The 22,200-nt window shown below is 47.3% G+C and overlaps 1 protein-coding gene across 5 annotated transcripts in view; it reads left to right on the top strand.

Annotated features, from left to right (window-relative positions):
• The first annotated feature begins 5,839 nt into the window (after window positions 1-5,839).
• The window catches only part of INF2 (inverted formin 2), a 79,908-nt gene continuing 63,547 nt past the window's right edge, over window positions 5,840-22,200 (top strand). For 2 of the 5 annotated variants that reach the window (XM_075926458.1, XM_075926456.1), the window contains exons 1-2: window positions 5,852-6,177; window positions 12,159-12,207. In XM_075926458.1, the coding sequence (XP_075782573.1) occupies window positions 12,190-12,207 (18 nt within the window). In that variant the 5' untranslated portion in view covers window positions 5,852-6,177; window positions 12,159-12,189. Of the gene's footprint in view, window positions 6,178-12,158; window positions 12,208-22,200 lie in introns of all 5 variants that reach the window. The other 3 variants (XM_075926460.1, XM_075926455.1, XM_075926459.1) reach the window with 3 other exon arrangements.

Raw genomic sequence — 22,200 nt, 5'->3', positions numbered from 1 at the left:
GTAAAGTGTAAAATGAATGTAATAAAATAAATGTAATAATGTTGATAAATGTAAATGTAAAATAATCCCAACTATATATACAATATGATGGGGACTAATTTGGCTACAACTACTCAAGAGAGAGAGATTAGAGTAATTGTGAATAGTTCTCTGAAAACATCCACTCAGTGTGCAGCAGCAGTCAAAAAAGCAAATAGAAAGTTAGGAATCATTAAAAAAGGGATAGAGAGTAAGACAGAAAATATCTTATTGCCTCTAAATAAAACCATGGTACGCCCACATCTTGAATACTGCATACAGATGTGGTCGCCACATCTCAAAAATGATATATTGGCATTGGGAAAGGTTCAGAAAAGGGCAACAAAATGATTAGAGTTTTGGAATGGGTCTCATATGAAGAGAAATTAAGAAGACTTGGACTTTTCATCTTAGAAAAGAGGAGACTAAGGGGGGATATGATAGACGTCTATAAAATCATGACTGGTATGGAAAAAGTGAATAAGGAAAAGTTATTTGCTTATTCCCCCAATAAAAGAATTAGGGGGGTCACCAAATGAAATTAATAGGCAGCAGGTTTAAAACAAACAAAAGGAAGTTTTTTCTTCCCTCAGCGTGCAGTCAACCTGTGGAACTCCTTGCCAGAGGATGTGGTGAAGACTAGGACTTTAACAGGGTTTAAAAAAGAGCTAGATAGATTAATGGAAATTAGGTCCATCAACGGCTATTAGCCCTAGACTGTTTCTCTGGAGGTGGGTGACAGGGGAGAGATCATATGAGGTTTACTGGTTGTGATTCCTCCCTCTGGAGCATCTGATATTGGCCACTGTCAGCAGACAAGATACTGGGCTGGATGGACCTTTGGTCTGACCCAATATGACCATTCTTATGTTCAGATAAGCAAGCAAGAATTTGGAGGATCCAGTCTTGTCCCTATTGAACTCATTGGGAAGATTACATTGTAGCAAGAACAGCGGCTTGGTGCTTATTCCAACCTTATTAGTTTGTAAAGGTGGACGACAGATTGAACATCTAAAATTTAGGACTCTGGCCCAGCAACAGCTGTGATCCAGCAGGCTCATAGATGTTCCTGAGTCAGAGAGCTCTGCCAGCCCCAAGTTGGGCGGCAGAAGGGCCTATGTGTGGGAGTCCATCCGGGTCTGGAATCCCGCCTGGGGCCAGTGGTAGCAGGGCCTATGGCAGCAGGGGAACTTGGAGAGGGCAGGCAGCCTGAGGCTAGCAACCCAGCCAGAGCCGGCAGCAACAACAGGGGCTGTGGTAGGGGGATGGGTGAAGGTGTGCAGCAACTGGGACCAGGAACAGAGCTAGGTATGGGGGCAAACTTTCTCATTTGGGACCAGTCAGGTCCTGAGGGTGCCAGAATAGGGAGGTCCAACCTGTAGTAATGTTAGCCAGGGGCAGATGGCCATTTTGCGGGGCCCAGGGCAGCCCAATTTCGTGGGGCCCCCCTTTGCCACGGCGTATGCGCGGTGGCACCACGCGCATGCGCGAGGCTTCTTGAAGCGTGGGGCCCGGGGCGGCCGTCCCGCACACCCTGCCCTATATCCGCCCCTGTTGTTAGCTGTGTACATCATTTTCAGTGGGTTGCCCAGGTGTATATAAGAGAGAATTTGGCCCATGTAGTTTAATTCTATTTGCAAAAATATGGTGTAATCAGCAGTGCCTTGTTTTGTGCTAGCAAACAAGGAAAATAAGGTCTACATGAAATTAGTGTAAAGTGGCTGCACAACTGGTTGAAAGACCATACTCAAAGAGTAGTTATATATGGCTTGCTGTCAACATAGTAACCTGGGTCCAGTATTATACAATATTTGAATTAATTATTTGGATAATAGAGAGGAGAGTATGCTTATAAAATGTGAGGACGGCACCAAATTGGGAGGATAGAATTTGAATTGAAAGCAACCATGACAAATTAATAGAACTGTTGTGAAATCAACAAGATGTAATTCACTAATGACAAGTGCAAAGAACTTCAGAAGAAAAATAAATGCAGAACTGTAAAATGGGGAGTAACTGGCTAAGCGGTCATGCTGATGAAAAGGATCTTAGGATAACAGTGATTCATAAACTGAATATGAATCAGTAGTGTGAAGCACTTTTTAAAAAAAGATTAATATCAATCTTGGTTGCATTAACAGGAGAGTCATACACAGAACACTGCTTCCAGTGCCCAGGCCTTAGCTGGAGCACTGTGTCCAGTTCTGGGTGCCACACATATGCAAAATGTGGATAAATTAGAAAGAGTCTAGAGGAAAGGAACAAAAATTATAAAATAAAACTTGGAAAACTTGACCTATGAGAAAAAGTCAAAAGAACTGGACATATTTAGTCTTGAAAAAATAAAATTGAGGTGGGGTCCTGATAAAAGTCTTCAGATGTGGAAAGATAATGGGGATCATTTTTTCTCTGGTTCCACTGAAGGTAGGACAAGAAGTAATGAGTTTAATCTGCGTCAATAAAGATTTAGAATATACATGAGGAAAAACTTTCTAACTATTAGGGTAGTTAAATTACAGAATAGGCTTCCAAGGAAAGCTGCAGAATCCCCATTATTGACAATTTCTAAGAAAACCATCTGTTGGGATGGGATAGGTTTACTTTGATCCTACCTCAATCATGGGGGACTGGACTTGGCCTCTTGGGATCCCTTCTCACCCTACATATCTATGATTCAATATTATTGGATGAAGAATGCAGTACAAAAGTCAGTTACACAGTCATTCTAATTTGATCAAGACAGAGAAAATAATGGCAAAGGTATAAGGAGGTAAATTCATTATAAGTGCTTCATAAACCTAGTGAATTATGTTTGCCAAAGAAAGGCAGAGTTGAAAATAAAAAAATGTATACAGGACCTCAGACCGTTGTATATAGTGTCTCATATAGACTAATCAGAGGCCTAGATGGTAGCCAATACCAGAAGACATACAGCACTTTTATTTCCAGGCAACAGCCCTTTAAAAATCAAGCTTAAACCTATTCATCTCAGAAAAAAACATTCCAGGGTGTGGCCCATCAGTTTGTTTATGGTGGCAGGGTGAAAGTAACTTACAATTTTGTATAGGTACTGTCCTATTGCAACTCTTTAAATAGATCCCTGAAAACTTTTGCCGCAGCTCAGCCAGCTCTTGCCGGAGCTGCACGCCATGGCACACCAACTTGTCTTCACCCCTTGTGGAGAACCACAGCATTTAACAGGATTAACTTTAAAAAAACAGAACTAGGAAAGTTAAGAACTATTTCTAAGAGCTATAGTCCTCCTTCCTTCCTAGCTCCCAAGAACTAAACCCCCCCCCCCAAAGTCATTTTTCACAAGCAAATGATTAACATCATCTCATTGGCCCAAATTTGGCTAAGTCTAGTTTTACAGATTTCCGAAAGTTGCGTACTTATCCTGTAATAATTGTATGACCTAAATCAAGCGTCAAAAAGCTTGGGTATCCCCAGCTTACAGCAACAGTATTGTGAAACAGCTTTATCCTGACTTTCAGTTCAGCTTTTCTCCCTCTCCAAAGTCTGTTTGTCATGTGAGGTCACTGGCAGGCTTCTTAAGCAGAGGGTAATGCTCATCAGCTCTTAATCTGTGGCTAGCATAACTCCACCACTGAAGAGAGACAAAAATTCTGATCCCTTCTGCAGTGGTGAAAATATCTTAAATTTCTTACATGTACTGTCCTATCACAACCCACCCCTCTTAGGCAGGCCTTCAGGGCAGGGGGTGGAGGGGTTGCAATAGGACAGTACCTGTAAGAAATTTAAGTGTGGGGTAGAGTCAGGGTAGGAGGTTGGGATGCGGGCAGTGCAGGAGTCAGGGTAGGGGGCTGTGGGTGTGGGGCGGAGAATATGAGGGGTACCCTGGGGCTGGGTTACCTTACCTGGCAGGTTGATGGGTCCCTGCCCCGATGCTCCTGTTTGCTGCCACTGCAACAAGGGAGTTGTGGGCTGGCTGCGGCAGGAGAGGGGGGCACTGCTGCAGGGAAACCAGCAGTGATGCAAGAGACCCTCTGCTGTTGCTCCCTTCCTCTGGCTTCTTCCCAGGGCCACGGACAACAGTGCGTGTCATGGATAGCATGTGTGCTGCCTGGCGTCCACTGAGGGGGCATTAGGACAGGCATGGATGCACCAGCAGTCTGGCTGGGAAAGCATATGCCTCCCCTACAGCATGTCCCCAGCTGGCCCCTTCAACCGGCCTGCCTCACCTGTCTGTGTGCGTCAGGTTGCCAGCCTGCAGCAGGAGCCCAACTGGGAGAGGGTACCACAAGCGGCACTGCCCTCCAGCTGGCTCTCGCAGAAAAGAGCCATGTATCCACTTTCCTTCCCTTTCCCCCATCCTACACCCTTTGATGACAGTAAAGATGTTAACCCTTATTCATATTTACAACTGAAGAAACTGAGGCACTGAAGTAACTTGCCAGAGGTCATATAACAAGCAAGTGGCAGACGTGCCTGGGTACAGAACCGATGTTGCCAGAATCCTAATGTACTGCCCACCGAGCCTCACAGCTTCTTCTTAGCCTATTCCGACCTCCCACAACTTCCCCTTCACCTGCTTTTCCCTCTCCTCTCTAAACCCCCCTCCAGCAGCAGAATAAAGATTTGGGGCTCTAAGACCCCATGTTAGAGGGAGTCCAACAGAAGAGAGACTTGGCGCCAGGGTAGTGGGAAAGCACACAGGTGCCAGCCCCCTATTCCATCATGTGGACAATTTCACCTGGGAGGATGATCAAGGATTGTAGGAATCATGGCTCTCCCTTCCATCTACTCATTGGCTGGCTAAGTGGCATCCAGTGCTGATGTCACACAGACTGAATGCGATGGGGCTGAAGCAAGGACTAGAAATACCTTTTTCCATCTGTGACCAGCATGAAAACCCCACTCGTTCCTCTCAGAAATGACCAAAACAACACTGGGGAAACTGTGGGAAACACAAGGGAGCGGCTGTTGGTCCAATTAATACCATGGCTTGCCCTTGTACAGGCAGAGCAGACATGGCCATGTCCCCCTTCATTGGGCCCACCAGGGCTACATCCTTCACTTTCAAGGCTCTCCAGGAGCTTGGGAGCAATTATAGTGGAGAACAAGTCTCCCTCTGCTCTAGGTGATTAGTTACACTAATGTTGATGGCACAGAGATGAATTTCCTGAGCAGGGACAAGGGAAGATAACTCCTCAGTGGAACTCCCTGCTGCATGTCAGGCTGTGTTCAGGCTGTCTCCCAAGAGAGGTGGGACACTGATCAGTAAAACTGCACCCTGAAAAAGGAGAGGCTTGGTGCACAAAATGCATGCAGACGCAAGAAGGACTAGATGAAATCCGTCCTAGGGCTGTGAGCCCCTATGTTCTCTTTGCTTCATATAACCCTGAGGGAACAGTTTGGTGGCAGGACTTGGAGAGCCCTAAACAGCCAGAATCATCCCAGCTATGGCCAGGGAAGCAGAGACGTGGGCTCCCCAGGCAGCTCGCACCCTGTGGATGCTACAAGTTCTCCATCATTTTCTGCCAACTGTGCATTAGATTTTATGTATCCTTTGCCCACCCTCCTTCCCCATCATCTCCCACCACCCTCTCCCACTTCCCCACCATCCTCCCCTTCCCCATCTTCAGCCACCCTTCCCACCTCCTGCCATCCTCCAGTCCCTGTCATGCAGCCTCCCCTTCCCCATCTCCCCCCACCCTCCCCAGCAGCTCCCTTCCCCCTCGCCCACCCTCCTCGGCCCTGTTCCTTTCCATGCTCCCAAGCTCGGGGGCCGAGGTCTCTGCTCTCCCTGCAGGGAAGGAGCCGCAGCGGCGGCGGGGCGGCGCCTGGGAGCCGGCGCTCCCTGCACACACCGCTCCGGATCTGCCCGGCGAGCAGCTGGCGCAGGGCTCTGGGCTGGCAGGACCCGCCCTGCGTGCGGCCCGGGGGCCCAGAGCCGGCGGGGCGGGGCGGGGTGCGGCTCCTTCCACGTGGGACGCTAGGCAGTGGCAGGAGCCGCTCTCCCGCCTGCACAGCGCCCGGGAGCGCCTGGACTGCGGCTGCCAATCCGGAGCCTCCCGTCGCCCGCCAGCGGGATCCGGGCTCACACTGGACGCAGGGGAACGATGAGCTTTGCTCTCGCCGCCAGCAGCAGCAGCAGCCGCCTGTGAAGGGGAGAAAAACAAGCGCAGGGCGCGCTGGGTAAGACCCTCCTCTTTCCCAGTGACCCGGGGGCTGCTGCCAGGGGATTGGGGAGGGGGCGGCTGCGAAGTGCAGCTGGCGGCTTGATTTCTCCTGGGCTCGGTGCAGAGCGGGGCTCCCTGGCTGCCGTCGCCCGGCCGGATTTTCACTGCACCCAGCTGCAGTCTGGAGTTTTTCCTTTGCAAGGACTGTGAATGGAATGTCAGAGTGGGTGGGGGGTGAAAACATCTGGGCTGGCACGTCCGCCGTAATTCACGGTGATGTGCCAGCAAAACCAAAACAAACGGGAGCTCGCCCCAGGCGCTAGATCCCCCTCCCCCATTGAACGGGTTGCTTGTTAGCAGAAATATTGTAAGAAAAAAGCAGTATTGTTAGACTTGTGGTTGTACGGCAGGGCAGTTTTTGTAGGTGTATTTTGTAAAATGTTACCATATAAAAGACTGGACGCTGACATGCAACTCAGTGTGAATTATTCTGCTGGGGTCTCATTGTTTTCAGGTTAAGCTGTCAAACTTTGCCCCTTACAAATGCATTAATTAGCTGTTATGAACTATAGTGTAATTGCATAAAATATGATCGTGTTTTACTTAGATCATATGTAACTAAAGGGACATAAACTGATATGCTTCCCCTGAAAATGTGGACCTTCTGGAATAGGGTGAGGCACTGTGGTGGTGGAGCAAGGAAAAAGTTACTACTTCTGCTTGCTGTGCTAGATCTATAGACCTGCCCCATTAACTACTTGCTTGTAAAGTTGCTTTTGAAGGACAGGATCGTGTCTCTAGCGTTTTGCAGCCAGGCTTTCTCATATCCTACCGCACCCAGCCCCGTGTGTACAGGCATACGCGCACACACATACCCATTGCCATTTCAACAAAGAGCGTTTTCCCTGACAGCCTAGCCATGGGGTGAAGGAATAACCTCATCAGCTCATCAACAGCCTAAGAGTTCCAGAGCCCTGGGGAAAATCAAGGATCTCTCTTGTAGGGATGTGGTAAGCATCACCTTTGCCTGATGATGCTTATCGGGTACTGGTTAACCAGTACCGGGCGTGGACTCTGGCCACAGCTTGCCGCAGGCAGAAGGCAGCTTCAGCCCATGGGGGTTAGGAGCCCGGAACAGAAGCCATGTGCGGGAGTGCTGGAAGCAGAAGCTGCCCCTCCCCATAGGCTTCAGCAGCAGCCCCAAGCCTGAGGATGTGGGGAAGCAGGATCCTGCTTAATTGGTTAATCGATTAAAACTAAGGTTTAACCTGTAAACTGATTAACCGTGATTTTACATCCCTACTCTTGACATCCTAGCCATAGTCTCAGGCAAAAGAAATGCTCCAAAATCTTGCCTAAGGTTCTCTCACCCAGTATTTTATGATACACGTGGCTCTCGCCACAAGTTCTTTAGGCACAGCACACATACATACCAAGCACTGTTCCCTCGGTTTGTTTCCATCCATGTGCAGAATAAATGTTCTTATGTGTACTGAGGCATGTGTGGATGTGCACCACCAGTAGAAATACATGCTGCTGGCTCTGGGCGCTGTGAGTGTTTTGCTAATCAGCAGGGCGGCATTTGGATCTCTCCTGTGTGGCTGCTTTAGCACTCAGCCTACAGGGAACTCTGATGCCAAGTGACCTAACCTGGCAATTCCTCCAGGTGGGAAAACCCCAATTTGAGAAGCACATAAAACAAAATAATGTGCAGACTAAATAGGACTCAGGGTTCAGACTAAAGCGACAAGGAGTCCTGTAGCACCTTATAGACTAAGGGTATGTCTACACTACCCCGCTAGTTCGAACTAGCGGGGTAATGTATGCATACCGCACTTGCTAATGAAGCCCGGGATTTGAATTTCCCGGGCTTCATTAGCATAAAGCCGGCTCCGCCATTTTTAAAAGCCGGCTTGTTCGAACCCCATGCCGCGCGGCTACACGCGGCACGGGCTAGATAGTTCGAACTACGTAGTTATTCCGAACTATCTGTACACCTCGTGGAACGAGGTATACAGATAGATCGGAATGGCTACGTAGTTCGAACTATCTAGCCCGTGCCGCGTGTAGCCGCGTGGCACGGGCTAGATAGTTCGAACTACGTAGCCATTCCGATCTATCTGTATACCTCGTTCCACGAGGCGTACAGATAGTTCGGAATAACTACGTAGTTCGAACTATCTAGCCCGTGCCGCGTGTAGCCGCGCGGCACGGGGTTCAAACAAGCCGGCTTTTAAAAATGGCGGAGCCGGCTTTATGCTAATGAAGCCCGGGAAATTCAAATCCCGGGCTTCATTAGCAAGTGCGGTATGCATACATTACCCCGCTAGTTCGAACTAGCGGGGTAGTGTAGACATACCCTAACAGATGTATTGGAGTATAAGCTTTTGTGGGCAAAGACCCACTTCGTCATATGCATGACACCATGCAAGCCACTGCATTTAGCCGTATAGCGTGGAAATCCATCAACCACGTGCATCTGACAAAGCGGGTCTTTGCCCACGAAAGCTTATGCTCCAATATATCTGTTAGCTTATAAGGTGCTACAGGACTCCTTGTCGCTTTTGCAGATCCAGACTAACATGGCTACCTCTCTGATACTTGACACCATGCAGGGTTCAGACTGTTGGCCAAGTTCAGTCCTGATGTAAAGGAACGGAACTGAAAGGGAGGAGAGTTGCACTAAGGATGAATTTGGCCTATTGCATTTGCCTGGACTCTGACTTCTGTTTCTCAATAGTTAGACTTAATCTTATTTGATCCTTGGTGACTTGATTTTCCAGTATACAGAGAGACTTGTTGTCAAATAATACCTAGAAATAGGGTGTGCAGAAATTTATCCAGATCCCTGAAAACTTATTTCCGTCTTGTAATATATTATAGTTCTATTAGACTGTCATCAAAGGGTCTCACTTTACAAACAATAATGTTAAAGTCTCACATGACCATTGTGTATAGGAGAATAGAGGAAGGATTTCTCCCACCGCTATATAATGGTGCCACCTCTGCTGTAGAAGATGGGAGCTGTTGATAACTACACAATGGTTCAGATCAGGAATGAACAAAATGCCTGGTTAAAGTTGCCCTGATGTTTTAGGAGTCAGCATGTAAGAGATCTGAGCTGCCATTCAACTGCCTCTCTTCTTATAAATAGCATTTGTGGGGATCTGTCAGTAATGATGCTGAACAGGCTGCCATCTACTGAACCTGGACTCTGGAACCATGTTAGAGGGGAAAGTCCCCCTCTTCTTCAGCCTGAACCCAAATGTCTACACTGCAATTTTATAGCTCTGCAGCCCAAATCTTCCCTGCCCCCAGCCCAATTCCGCTGACGTGGTCCAGCCACAGATGGTTTATTTCAGTGCTGACAGACCACAGAACCCTAGGAATTATCCATTTGCATACACAGATGGTCTTGTGACTTTTTACCTGATAGAGTAAAAATTTAAAATAGATTGTACATTCTAGCTGGAGTCTTACAATGTGATTTCAGCTGTTCTGACAGTTCATCACTTAATTCTTATAACTAGGGATAGTTAAAATAGTTAACCAGTTAAACATGCCGTGGGCAGGGCCCAGCTAGCTGGCACCACCCCAACCACGCATGGGGGCTCCCCTGGCCTGCTGGGATTAGGGTCCAGCCACCCAAGCCCACTGTCACCATTGATGGGATGCTGCTCCTGCCCTTTGTGGTCATGGACAGAGTCCAGTTGGTCGGGTCTGCTGTGGTTGCGGGCATGGTCTGCAGGCATGCTCCAGCCAGCTGGGCTGGTTAATTGGTTACGTACTGCTTACCGGGTAACTGGTTAACCTCTTACATCCCTACTTATAGCTTTATCAAAGTATTTTTGTCGTCGTTTTCATATCAGGCTTTATTATGAGTCTCTAATTCCCAGCTAGAAATAGAACTCAGGTTTATTTACCTGGTTTATGGGATCAGATACTTACAATAGATGATTATAGCGGTGCTTATACGTGCTGTGCTGCCAACATTGGCGTTGTCGTGTAAAATGAACAATTGAACACTGAGAACACAAAATACATCCTGGATTTCATAAACATTTCTTTTTTAAGATACTCGGGAAGCTCTCATATGGTAGTGTAAAGGGCCATCCAAATACTTACATAGATGATTAGATCAAATCAATTAGGGCTGAGATCTAGCCTATCCCTGGAGATTATAGTTAATTAAGCTGGCATTGTTTCTGTTATTTCTGCTGTGGATTTGGGCGTGACCCCTGATGCAGTGTTCTAGTTGGTCTAGTTCACCAGTTGCGCAGAAAGAATACTAATGAAGAAACAATTTTAAAAATTATAAAAGAAGTGGACAGAATATTCCTATGATTTAGGATGGCCTGCCAACAGGGGGTGGGGGTGGAATGGCCAGGGGAAGGGGAAGGACACTTGCCCAGGGGCCTAGGAGATTTCAAATGGCCTGCGGACCTTTGATCATTGCCATTGGCATGCAAAAGAGCTAAGACAGACTTTCTGCCTGCCCTTACTCCATGCCACTCCCAGCGGCTGGCATGCACCTTGTGTGGCTTTGAGGGGAGGGGAGTCTCTGTGTGCTTGTCCGTGCCCTGAGCACCAACTCCACAGCTTCCATTGGCCAGGAACTGCAGCCAATGTAAGTTGTGGGGACAGTGCCTGTGGGCAGTGGGGCATGGAACCTTCTACCTCCTCCCCCCCACCCCCCACACACTTGGGAGCCACTGACAGAGGGGTGTGCCAGTCACTTTCAGGAGCTGCTTGAGGTAAGCGCTGACCCTCTGACCATTTCTTGTACCCCAACCCTCTTCCCTGGCATACAGCCTGCACCCCACACTCAAATTCTCTCCCAAAGCCCGACTCCTAATCCCACCTGCACCCAAACTCCTTCCCAGAGCCCGCGCCCTGCATCTCCTACTGCTCTCAAACTCCTTCCCAAAGCCTGCACCCTGCACCTTCTCCTGCTCCCAAACTCCTTCCCAAAGCCTGCACCCTGCACCTTCTCCTGCTCCCAAACTCCTTCCCAAAGCCTGCACCCTGCACCTTCTCCTGCTCCCAAACTCCTTCCCAGAGCCCACACCCAGGGCTGGCTTGAGCCATTCCTGCGCCCCTGGCAGCGGGTGCATGACACATGCGTGGCTCTGCCCCCGGGTGCACGGCGCATGTGCAGCTCTGCCCCCTGGTGCGCTGCGCACCTTACAGCTGCAATCGGGCTCGCGGCACCTGATTACAGCTCTAAGGGGCACCGCGCGGCGCCTGATAGCAGGTCTAAGGGGCGCCGCACGGCTCCCGGCCCCAGGCGCGCGGCGCCCCTTACAGTGGCCATGAGGCGCCCCCCATAGGTTGGCGCCCTGGCAGCTGCCCAGGTAGCCCCCCCCCCATCCGGCCCTGCCCGCACCCTGCACCTCCTTCTGCTCTCAAACTCCTTCCCAGAGCCTGCACCCTGCACCTCCTCTTGCTCCCAAACTCCATCCCAGAGTCTGACCCCTCATTCCCTCATGCCCCTGTCCAGAGCCTGCAGCCAACCTCCCTCCCAGAGCCTGACACCCCACCCCTTCCTGCACTGCAACTCCCTACCCAGCCCAGTGAAAGTGAGTGAGCGGAGAGTGAACAACAGAAGAGGTTGGAGTAAGCAGGGGCAGGGGCCTCAGAGAAGAGTCAGAATAGGAATGTGGCCTCAAAGAAGGGCCAGAGCAGGGGGCAGGGCAAGGATCTTTGCGTTGGCATGTTTAGACAGTTGGCAAACCTATCAGGCAGGCATGCAAAAACCCCAGCCATGCTGAAAGAGCACACCCAGCAGCACAGCCAGCAACTCGCTGGGCACCAGCCAGTACAGGCACAGCATCACCCAAATGTCAGGCAGACCGCATCCACGCGGGCATGATCATGCGTGGGGGCTCATTGACTGTTCTGCCCTAGGGCCCAGAATTGCTGTCTAATCAGAAGCTGAGCAGTTTTTCCTGGGAAAGTGAATGCTGTATGACAGACATATTTCATAATTCCTTCCAGATGTGAAGAGCTTGGATGAGTAGCCAATTTTATGGAACTGAATGTAGCAGTATGTACAAAGTGGTATATGTATTCATCTGCTGTTGAGTCATAGTGTATTCAGATACTAGAGTTATTGCAGCTGAACGGAACTGGCTCCATAGTGTGGCAGATGAATATTGGTTGTGATTTGTCAGCATAATCTTTTATCCCTACAAAAAGTTTAAAGATAGAGGGATCCTCGTTGATTAGCAGCACGATCATTTTTCCAGTTGACCTAATGATCACCATGATTTCCAAGTTCAGCTATTTCCAAATAGCCATATACTTTACTTAACATTTCAAAATGCTTCAAAATAGTGAGGTCAGAAATCAGTGAAAGCATAGGGTTTCATGATATACTTAAAATGACCTTAGAAAAACTGTGAATGAACAAAAGCGACGAGGAGTCCTGTGGCACCTTATAGACTAACTGAAGTGTAGGAGCATAAGCTTTCGTGGGCAAAGACCCACTTCGTCAGATGCAGGTCTGCATCTGACGAAGTGGGTCTTTGCCCACGAAAGCTTATGCTCCTACACTTCAGTTAGTCATAAGGTGCCACAGGACTCCTCGTTGCTTTTGCAGATTCAGACTAACACGGCTACCCCTCTGATACTTGTGAATGAACAAAGAGCCTGTCATGACACTTAGCAGGAATTGAACCCAAATGATAATATCCTGGCACCACTGAAGTTAACTGGAGTTTTGTCATCGACTTCAGTGGGACCAGGATTTCACCCAAAATGTTAAAACCACCAGAAAAGCGAGAGCTGCCTTCAAAAGAGACATTAAACTAGGAAAAATGAGTAGTCCTGTATAGGGATGTAACCAACTAGTTGAGTCACTATTCGACTACTTGCTTCCCCCCCAGTTGTATCAGAGGCAGCAAAGGGGAGGCGAGCAGGAGCTGGTTCTGAACGGAGCTGACTCAAAAGCTAGTTCCCCCCAGCACCATCTGCATGGGAGAGCAAGGGAGGCAGAGCCACAGCAGGGGACCTGGAGCAAGCTGGGACTGAGCAGTTCCGGCTTGCATCAGCTCCAGGACTTCTGTGGCTTGTTTTTTAAAAGTAGTAAGAGCCGCCTGCAGCTCGCGCCACCCCCAGGAGCTAACCCCCTTATTGACTAATCAGGTAGTTGATGGAAATATCATCGACTATTCAATTAGCTTATTAACCACTACTTAACATCCCCAGTTCTGTGGCACCTTAGAGACTAACAAAAATATCTATAGTATCATGAGCTTTTGTGGATAAAACACACTTCTTCCAACTCATCTGAAGAACTGGGTTTTGCCCATGAAATCACATGATACTATAAATACTTTTGTTAGTCTCTAAGGTGCCATAGGACTACTCATTGTTTTTAGGTTATTGTTTTAGTTTTCAAAGTTATAGGCCAACACTTAGTTATAGACTAACACTTCTGAGACTTTTAGACTAAGAATAATCTATCAGATTTTGGAGTTGAAAGTATCTCAAGTATGGGTCCGTTCACTCTGCATAATTACCGCATGTGTCACCAGGTGGCGCTGTTAAGAGTGGGGAAATCTTTTTTCTTACAAGGGCCACAGAAAATCAGTCGGGGCAGAGCACACACACACACACACACAAACACACACACACCTCACTCCCCTCACTGTAGTCAGGGCTGGATTAATTCTTCTGGGGGCCCAGGGTTTTTGTGTGGCTTCCTAGGTTCTGGGGTTGGCCCAAAAATGAGGGAGTGTGGGACGGGCTGCAGGTTGAGGCGAGAGGATGGTGCAGGAGGGGGTGAGAGTTCCAGCTGGGGGTGCAGGCTGTGAGGTGGGGCTGAGGATACCGTGTTTGGGTGCAGGAGGGGGCTTCCAGCTAGGACTGAGGGGTTCGGAATGCAGGAGCAGACTCAGGACAGGAGGTTTAGGGGTTGCAGTCCCTAAAGCCACTTTCTTAATCCAGCCTTACCTGTAGAGGGAACAGGCTCAGGGACTTGCTGTGGGTTGGATCAAATTAAGAAGGGGGCCAGATCTAGCCTGTGGGCCAGAGGTTTCCCACCCCATCTTAATACATGAGCACATTTTTAGTCTTGGAAGACATGCTCATGGTGGTGGTGCTCGTATTTGGGTTATATAAAATTCTGTGTAGAGAGAGTTGTACCAGGAGATGGAGAATTTGTGTTCTACCTTGGCATCCAATTAGTCACAGGCCTGGGCAGCACTTAAAAACTTAGTCTGAGATAGGTATGGCTCTTAGACGTGTGAAAAATTAACACGGCTGAGTACTGTTGTTAAGCCAGCCTACTCCCCAGTGGAGACACAGGTCTATGGAAGAATTCTTCTGTTGACCTAGTTACTTCTGCTCAGGGATAGGATAGGAGTTGCAAAAGGATTATTGGGCAGAATACAGTCCAGCTCCATGCTATGAGATGCAGGATGCTCCATATACTGAGCGAAACTATCCCCTGTCCTTGCACAGGTCACAGTGGAAGTAGACTTCCCTTCTTTTTGTGTGAACTAGGGATGTTGCAGTCCCTGTAGCCAGAGCAGCATAGGAACTAGCCCCTTCTTTTTTTCCAGGGAATATATACCAGTTCCAAGGGGCCAGAGAGGAAGTGGGTGGCCATCATACCACCCCTCTGTATTCTAGCCTTCCCAGCACACTAGTGGAACAAATGTTCACCATGGTAAACCTCTGTCTGCTTGAGGCTCATTCCTTCCCTGAGCTCATGCATCTACCTGCAATCTTGTGTCTCTTCAACCTCTGGAACTCCTTGCCAGAGGATGCTATGAAGGCTAGGACTTTAACAGGGTTCAAAAAAGAGCTAGATAGATTCATGGAGATTAGGGCCATCGATGGCTGTGAGCCAGGATGGGTAGGAATGGTGTCTCTGGCCTCTGTTTGTCTGGAAATGGATGACGGGGAGAGATCACGTGAGGATTACCTGTTGCATTCCCTCCCTCTGGGGCATATGGTATTGGCCACTGTTGGCAGACAGGATATTGGACTTGATGGACCGTTGGTCTGACCCAGTATGGCCGTTCTTATGTTTCCAACTCAAGGCTGCCCATAGATGCCCCCATCTTCACAGCTGTCCAACAAAATGAATGAAGATGACATCATTTTTAACTTAGCTGAGTAGGTCTGTTTGTCTTGGTAGAGCAGGGAGTTAACTTTGTTACACTCCATTCACTGGCAATTAAACTAAATTATTTTTCACAAGGGAACACTCTCTCTGCTTCTTATTCCACAGTGGCTTTATCTGCCTGTAAGCTGTCTTCTGCTTGTCTGTTTGGATGGCATTCTCTTCTGTTAAGTCATGCACATCCAGCCCAAAAAGGGATGCATTGTATTTTCTGTACAAAGAAAATATTTTCATCATCTGTTCTTAAGAGTATCTGAATGGAAACATAGGCTTATCTCATACAAGGTAGTTTAGTTTTGTAAAAAGATTTTCTTCTATACAGGCAGTCCCCGACTTACGCGGATCCGACTTATGTCGGATCCGCACTTACGAACGGGGCTTTCTCGCCCCGGAGGTCGAGGTGGCGGATTACTACCTGCGAGCTCCGGGGCAAGAAAGCCCCGTTCGTAAGCTGCTCCGGTGCCCCTGGTCTGCAGCAGACCGTCTCCAGCAGACCAGGGGCACCGGGCGGGTTCCCGCGCTTCTGAGGCTTTGCCAAAGCAAAGCCTCAGAAGCACGGGGAACCGCCGCTGCTGCCGCTTCAGTCCCGGTGCCTGTGGTCTGCTGGGGACCGTCCCCAGCAGACCACAGGCACCGGGACTGAAGCTGCAGCCACGGCGGGGTCCCGCGCCTCTGAGACTTTGCCAGAGCAAAGCCTCAGAGGCGCGGCACCCCGCTGCCGCTGCGGCTCTGCTCCCCGTGTCCCTGGTCTGCTGGGCGGGGGGCGCAGCTAGTGTGTGCCCCCCCCCCCCCAGCAGACCAGGCTTTTGTTTTGGACCCTGGGGCAGAGCAGCTGGGGCGCTGCCGATTGGTCCTGCAGCGCCGCTCTGGGCACTACTGGACCAACCCGGCAGCACCCCAGCTGCTCTGCCCCAGGTCCTGATTCAGCCGCTGCTGGTCAGTTTCAGCAGCGGCTGAATCAGGATGCCTGGAGCAGAGCAGATGGGGTGCTGCTGGGTTGGTCCAGTAGCACCGAGGAGCGGCGCTACTGGAGCAACCCAGCAGCACCCCAGCTGCTCTGCCCCAGGCGTCCCCAAGTCAGCTTCTGCTGAAACTGACCAGCGCTGACTACAGGAAGCCCGAGGCAGAGTTGCTCTGCCCCGGGCTTCCTGGAATCAGCTGCTGATCAGTTTCAGCAGCAGCTGACTTGGGGACGCCTGGGGTTCTTAAGTTGATTCTGTATGTAAGTCAGAACTGGCGGTCAGTTTCAGCAGCGGCTGAATCTGGACGCCAGTTTCGACTTACATACAGATTCAACTTAAGAACAAACCTACAGTCCCTATCTTGTACGTAACCCGGGGACTGCCTGTAGTTCAACACCCAGGGCCGGCTTTAGGAAGTGGGTGGTAGCTAACTCCACATAGTGGAGTAGACAGTCGCTGTGGGCCCCTGGATAAGGAGCAGTTCTGCACTGCTGGAAGGGCCAGGGCTAAGGGTGGAAGGGGTAGGATCAAGGGCAGTCGGCCCTGCTCCAGGCCCCACGGCCGCCTCCCGTCAGTGAGCCTGACTCCATAAGACTTCCACGTATTGTGCTAGGGTCAGAAAAAAGATAACAAAAGGATGGTCTCTGCCTCCAAGTGTTTGTAGTCTGTATGCAAATTGTGTTTTTCAGCCAAGATATAATGCTGCAATTGTAACCACTACCAGGCGGATTTGAACCTGGGACTTCTGAAGCAGGGCATAGGAACCTCTACCCTCTGAGCTAAAAGCCAGCTGGCTCCCAGCCCATGCTGTAGAGGTCTCTTGGTTTTAACTGTTGCTATGGTCTAGGTACCACTTGCATTGCTCAGTAACCACACTAGGTGTGTGGGTTACACAATGTAAATCTGCATTGAGGTCCATTCCATTGTTCATAAATTATGGATACTATATAAATAAAATATCCAAAGAGGTCACATGCTTTCTGGGCCAGACTGTGGCATTTTTGTTCATGCAGTTAAGCACATCTATAAGTAGCACTATTGATTTCCAGAGGACTATTTGGGTACGTCATTGCTTGCCATTGCAAATGTTCTACCATTTGTGCCTTTGTGTATTTTTAAATCAAAAGTGGCTGACAGTTGACAAAAAATAGTCACTCCATCAATTAGATTAATTCTGCCATTAAAAACTCTCAGAAATCATTGGTTTAAGTTTCAACCATATTTAAAATGTAGACCGAGTGGGAATAAAAAGCTTGTTGGGAGAAAGAAAAGCAGATTGCAATATTTCTGCAGGACATTAGTGCTTTACACTAAGATATTGTGAAGCAAACATTGACGTGCCTTGTTCATGTGAGCTAATGTACTGCTGGGCACTGAATCAAACCTTCCTTTTGGCTGAACTGCAGGAACTAATACACCTAGGCTAGGTCTTTATTCCGGAGGATCGCGCCAGTCTGGACGCTTTTCTCCGGCTTATCTCCAAGCCGGAAAAAAGCGGCGGCCATGAAAATGCAAATGCCGCGGGGGATATTTAAATCCCCTGCGGATTTGCCTCTTCCAAAGTGCTACATTTGCATGCCTATTCCGTAATAGGCGGCCAGTGTAGACACAGCCCTAATGTTACAGACTAGAAATAGCTAAATAATTTCTCTCCATTTTAATGAGGGAAATGTGGTTTTTAGCTCAGTCACTTGAGGTTTCTGTAAGTAGCGATTTTGAATTTCTCAATTCCTCTCTGTTACATTGATTTCTGAAGGGCCAAAACCTGGTCACACTTAGGGTTGCCAGATGGTTGAACCAAAAATACCGAACCCCCCCCCCCCCCCCCAAAAAAAAACACTGGGAAAAAATTTTATTGAAGGGGGAAAAAAAGGAAGGTTGTTGAGCAAAAAAAAAAGGGGGGGCGGGGACTCCAAGGACTTATTAAGCCAAAAAAAAAATTATAATAAAACAGCATGTCCCCTTTAAGAGTGAGGGATAGGAACAGGGGAGCGGTTGAGCACTAAGACCCAGCGTTAGTGTTATCCATCTCTGAGGCTCACTTGCTGCTTTTGAAAGCCTGGGATCAAATTTTATTCTTTTCTAAAATTACTGTTATTCCTGTCTGGAGTTGGACTGCTGGAACCGAATGCTAAATGTGGCCCACAAAGTCCATAAAGGATATGTTTATATTGCAGTTCAACACCCACGACTGGCAAGTGCCACCTGACTCAGGCATGCTGGGGTCAGGCTACAGAGATGTGTAATTGTGGTGTAGTCCTTTGGGCCCAGGACTGCAGCCTGGCTTTGGGTACCTGGGAAGTATTGCTTCCCCTAGGTCTTTTGGCTGGCAGCCATTTTGTGACAGCAGCCTTGGGGAACCAGGTAAGCATGGGGGTGGGGGCTGAGGGTGTTGGGGGCCGGGGAGCCTTCGAGGGGGAGGCCGGGCACTGAGTGTTTGTAGGATTGCCAGGTGCCCGGCATTTTCGCCTCCTGGCTGGGGAAAAATTCAGAAAATACCGGACATCTCAGGTGTCCGGTATTCTCTGAATTTTTTTTACCGCACAGGAGGCGAAAATACCGGACTGTCCGGGTGAATACTAGACACCTGGCGGCAACCCTACTTCGCCCTGAAGACAACAGGAGTTAGCTCTCAGCAGTTGTTTATACGGGAACAGACCATGGACTTTAAACAAAAAGTCCAGTATTTGTTAGCTGTTTAGTGTTATCCATCTCTGAGGCTCACTTGCTGCTTTTGAAAGCCTGGGATCAAATTTTATTCTTTTCTAAAATTACTGTTATTCCTCTCTGGAGTTGGACTGCTGGAACCGAATGCTAAATGTGGCCCACAAAGTCCATGTTTATATTGCAGTTCAACACCCATGACAGGCAAGTGCCACCTGACTCAGGCAGGCCGGGGTCAGGCTACAGGGCTGTGTAATTGTGGTGTAGACCTTTGGGCCCAGGACTGCAGCCTGGCTCTGGGTATCTCCCACCTCAGGGGATCCTAGATCCCAGGCTCCAGACTCTTTACCCAAGCTCCACAAGCCTGAGTCAGCTGGCGGGGGCCAACTGTGGGTGTCTAATTTCAGCACTGGCATACCCCGATTGAGTGAGCTCTATGGGGCAAATTACTTAGACTTTCTCAGATTAAGTAGGAAGTCTGGAAGTCTATTCTGGATGCATTCATAAGAAAGCATTGGAGCAGTTCATATGTGTAAAGCTGGAATGCTTTAATAAAAATGTCATTTTATTTATTCATTTAAAGATATTGGACTAATCTAGTCTCCTCTGTATATTTGGCTAGACAGAGAGAGCCAGCTCCTAAGCTGGTGTAAAGTGGTGCAGTGTTTTAGACTTCAGTGGAGTTTTGCTTGTTTATGCCACCTGAGGATGTGATCAAGGTAACTTAACGCACTTTTCAATTTATTTGAAAAGACAGAGTATAATAAAACTTAATGGCAACAAGCTGTTTATGAAGTTCTTGAGGTCTTTACGCAGAAACCTCTTTGGAAGAGCAAGACTGCTAATAGAAAACATAATAAAAAAATCAAACAATATTTAATGCAAAGGCACTTTGCTACCAGAATGAGCATAAAAATTACTCATAGACCACTTTGCGTTTAATTCTCTGTCCATCACTTCAATTACAAGACAATGGTCTACATTTGAAAAGAAAAGGTTTGAGAAACACAATTCTCCCCCTCCAAACTAGTGTCTAAAACAATTAACACACATTCTGGAGCAGAGCAAAGGAAGGATTAATACAATTGACCAGAATGTTTTAGAATTATAAAACTGCAATAAATAATTTTTAAGCTGGCTTCAAACTTTTCTATATGGATCTAGCAACAGTAATTGGATTAATTTGGAAGCATTTCAGAAGGGGATTAGTTTCTAAAGCCCCTTTTCTACTTTATGAAATAAATTATTTTAAACTGCTCAGATGCTTAACTTTTAAAATCAGTGACTGAACATGCTCATTAGCTACTCCTCATAATGTTCTTCTGCAAACAAAACTTCTAATAAAGTGCATTAGAGAGGCACAGCCACAAATTGCAAGGTGGGAGAGGTGATACATTCTATTGAACCAACTTCTGCTGGTGTCAGAGGTAAACTTTGGAGCTACACAGCTACTCTTTTTGGGGGTCTGCGTAAGCTCAAAAGCTTGTTTCATTCACCAGCAGCAATCGATCCAATAACAGAGGTGCCTTAGCCACCTTATCTCTCTAATATCCTGAGACCAACGTGGTTACAAAACTGCTGCAAACAATGAAGTATGTTGAAGAGAGAAAGAATCTAGTAACTTCAAAGAGTGGGTGTGCTATAGTAATCCTAGCTAAGATTAGTCATGTTTGAATAGGGTGTGTGTACACAAAGGGTGTAATTAGGCCATTTACTGTGTAAGATAACTGACAGACCTGATTCAATATAATGTCCACAAATATTCATTCAAATTGAATGGCTGTTTGGTACAGCCCTGCTTCACCTCATTCATTTGAGAACATCCATACAAATATTTTTTCTTCAGAGTGGTATTTGAAGAGTGGCTAGTCTCTGTATGAATGTCCTTCTTCTTGGGTGAATATCCATCTTGTGTTTGAGCACATAGAAAAGTAGGACTGGTCAAAAAGTTTTGAATAAAACTTCCATCAAAATTAGCATTTCATTAACATCAAAAGTTTCTGCATGAAAAGATCAATTTTGGTGGAATTTTCCATTGGGAAAATCAAAATGAAACTTATCTTCCATGAGGCACTGTAGCAACTTAGACAGAGGACGAAACTGAGGTTCATCTTGGGAAATGTAGTCCAGCCAAGAGTAGAGTCAGTAGAGAAAAGAGGAGACAGGAGATACCTAGAACTACATCTCCCATAAAGCACCATGGTGGCTGGGGCAGACAAAGAAATGAGTGTCAACTCAGAATGAAACATTTCAATATTTCTTAATTTAAATTTTTCTGAATTAATTTTTGATATTTAGCCCTATCATCCAAATCCAGAATGACAACAAATATCAAAATATCACAATTTCCCAGAAGAAAGAAATTTCATTTTATATCAGTGTTATATATGTTATCCTCTCCCTGCCATTCACGTTGTTTGAGAAGTTTCAGTCTTTCAGTCAGGGGCAGAAAAAATACTGTGTAGTTTAGGTTTCATATGCCAAAAATAGTATTAAAAACAGAGAGAATGATCTGTAAACAACCCATAGCCTGAAAATTCTCTCAGACTCTTTGGAAAATGTTCATGAGCACATTAGCAAGAAAGCAGGATTGGTTTGCAAACAAGTTGTAAACACAACAAACAGATACCTTGAATAATTTATTCACAGTAAATAATTTGGCCAGCTCCAATAGAAGAGCCTATTTTGTTAAGCCAAAGTGACATTATTATTCATTTTTATTATTATTAGCCATTTTTCCACAAAGAAATTTCACCATGCAATTACAGAGAGAGTCTGCAGAACTGGAATTCATCTACAAATTTGACAGTGTCAACGTGGGCTTGAAATTTCCCCTTCCTTTGACATTTGCATTTTCTCATCAACAGCTATGAATGGAACACATCCAACCCACAGAGGGTATGTCGAAACTACATCCCTTTTTCGATAACGGGATGTAAATTAGACATATCGAAATTGTAAATGAAGCCGGGATTTGAATTTCCCATGCTTAATTTGCATAATCACAGCCACGGCTTTTTTTTCTTTCGAAAAACCGCTTTTTGGAAAAAAACCGCAGTCAAGATGGGGATCTTTCAACAGAAATGCCCCATTTTGAAAGATCCAGTAAACCTGAGGATTTCTGTTGAAAGATCCCCGTCTTGACCACGTTTTTTTCCTGAAAAGTGGCTTTTCGAAAAAAGCCGTGGCCGCCATTATGCAAATGAAGCATGGGAAATTCAAATCCTGGCTTCAATTACAATTTCAATATGTCTAATTTACATCCCTTTATTGAAAATGG

This window comes from Pelodiscus sinensis, chromosome 4 (assembly GCF_049634645.1).
Source record: "Pelodiscus sinensis isolate JC-2024 chromosome 4, ASM4963464v1, whole genome shotgun sequence".
Lineage (NCBI taxonomy): Eukaryota > Metazoa > Chordata > Testudines > Trionychidae > Pelodiscus > Pelodiscus sinensis.
The sequence above is the reverse complement of the archived record's forward strand: the minus strand, read 5'-3'. Positions and strand labels throughout refer to the sequence as shown.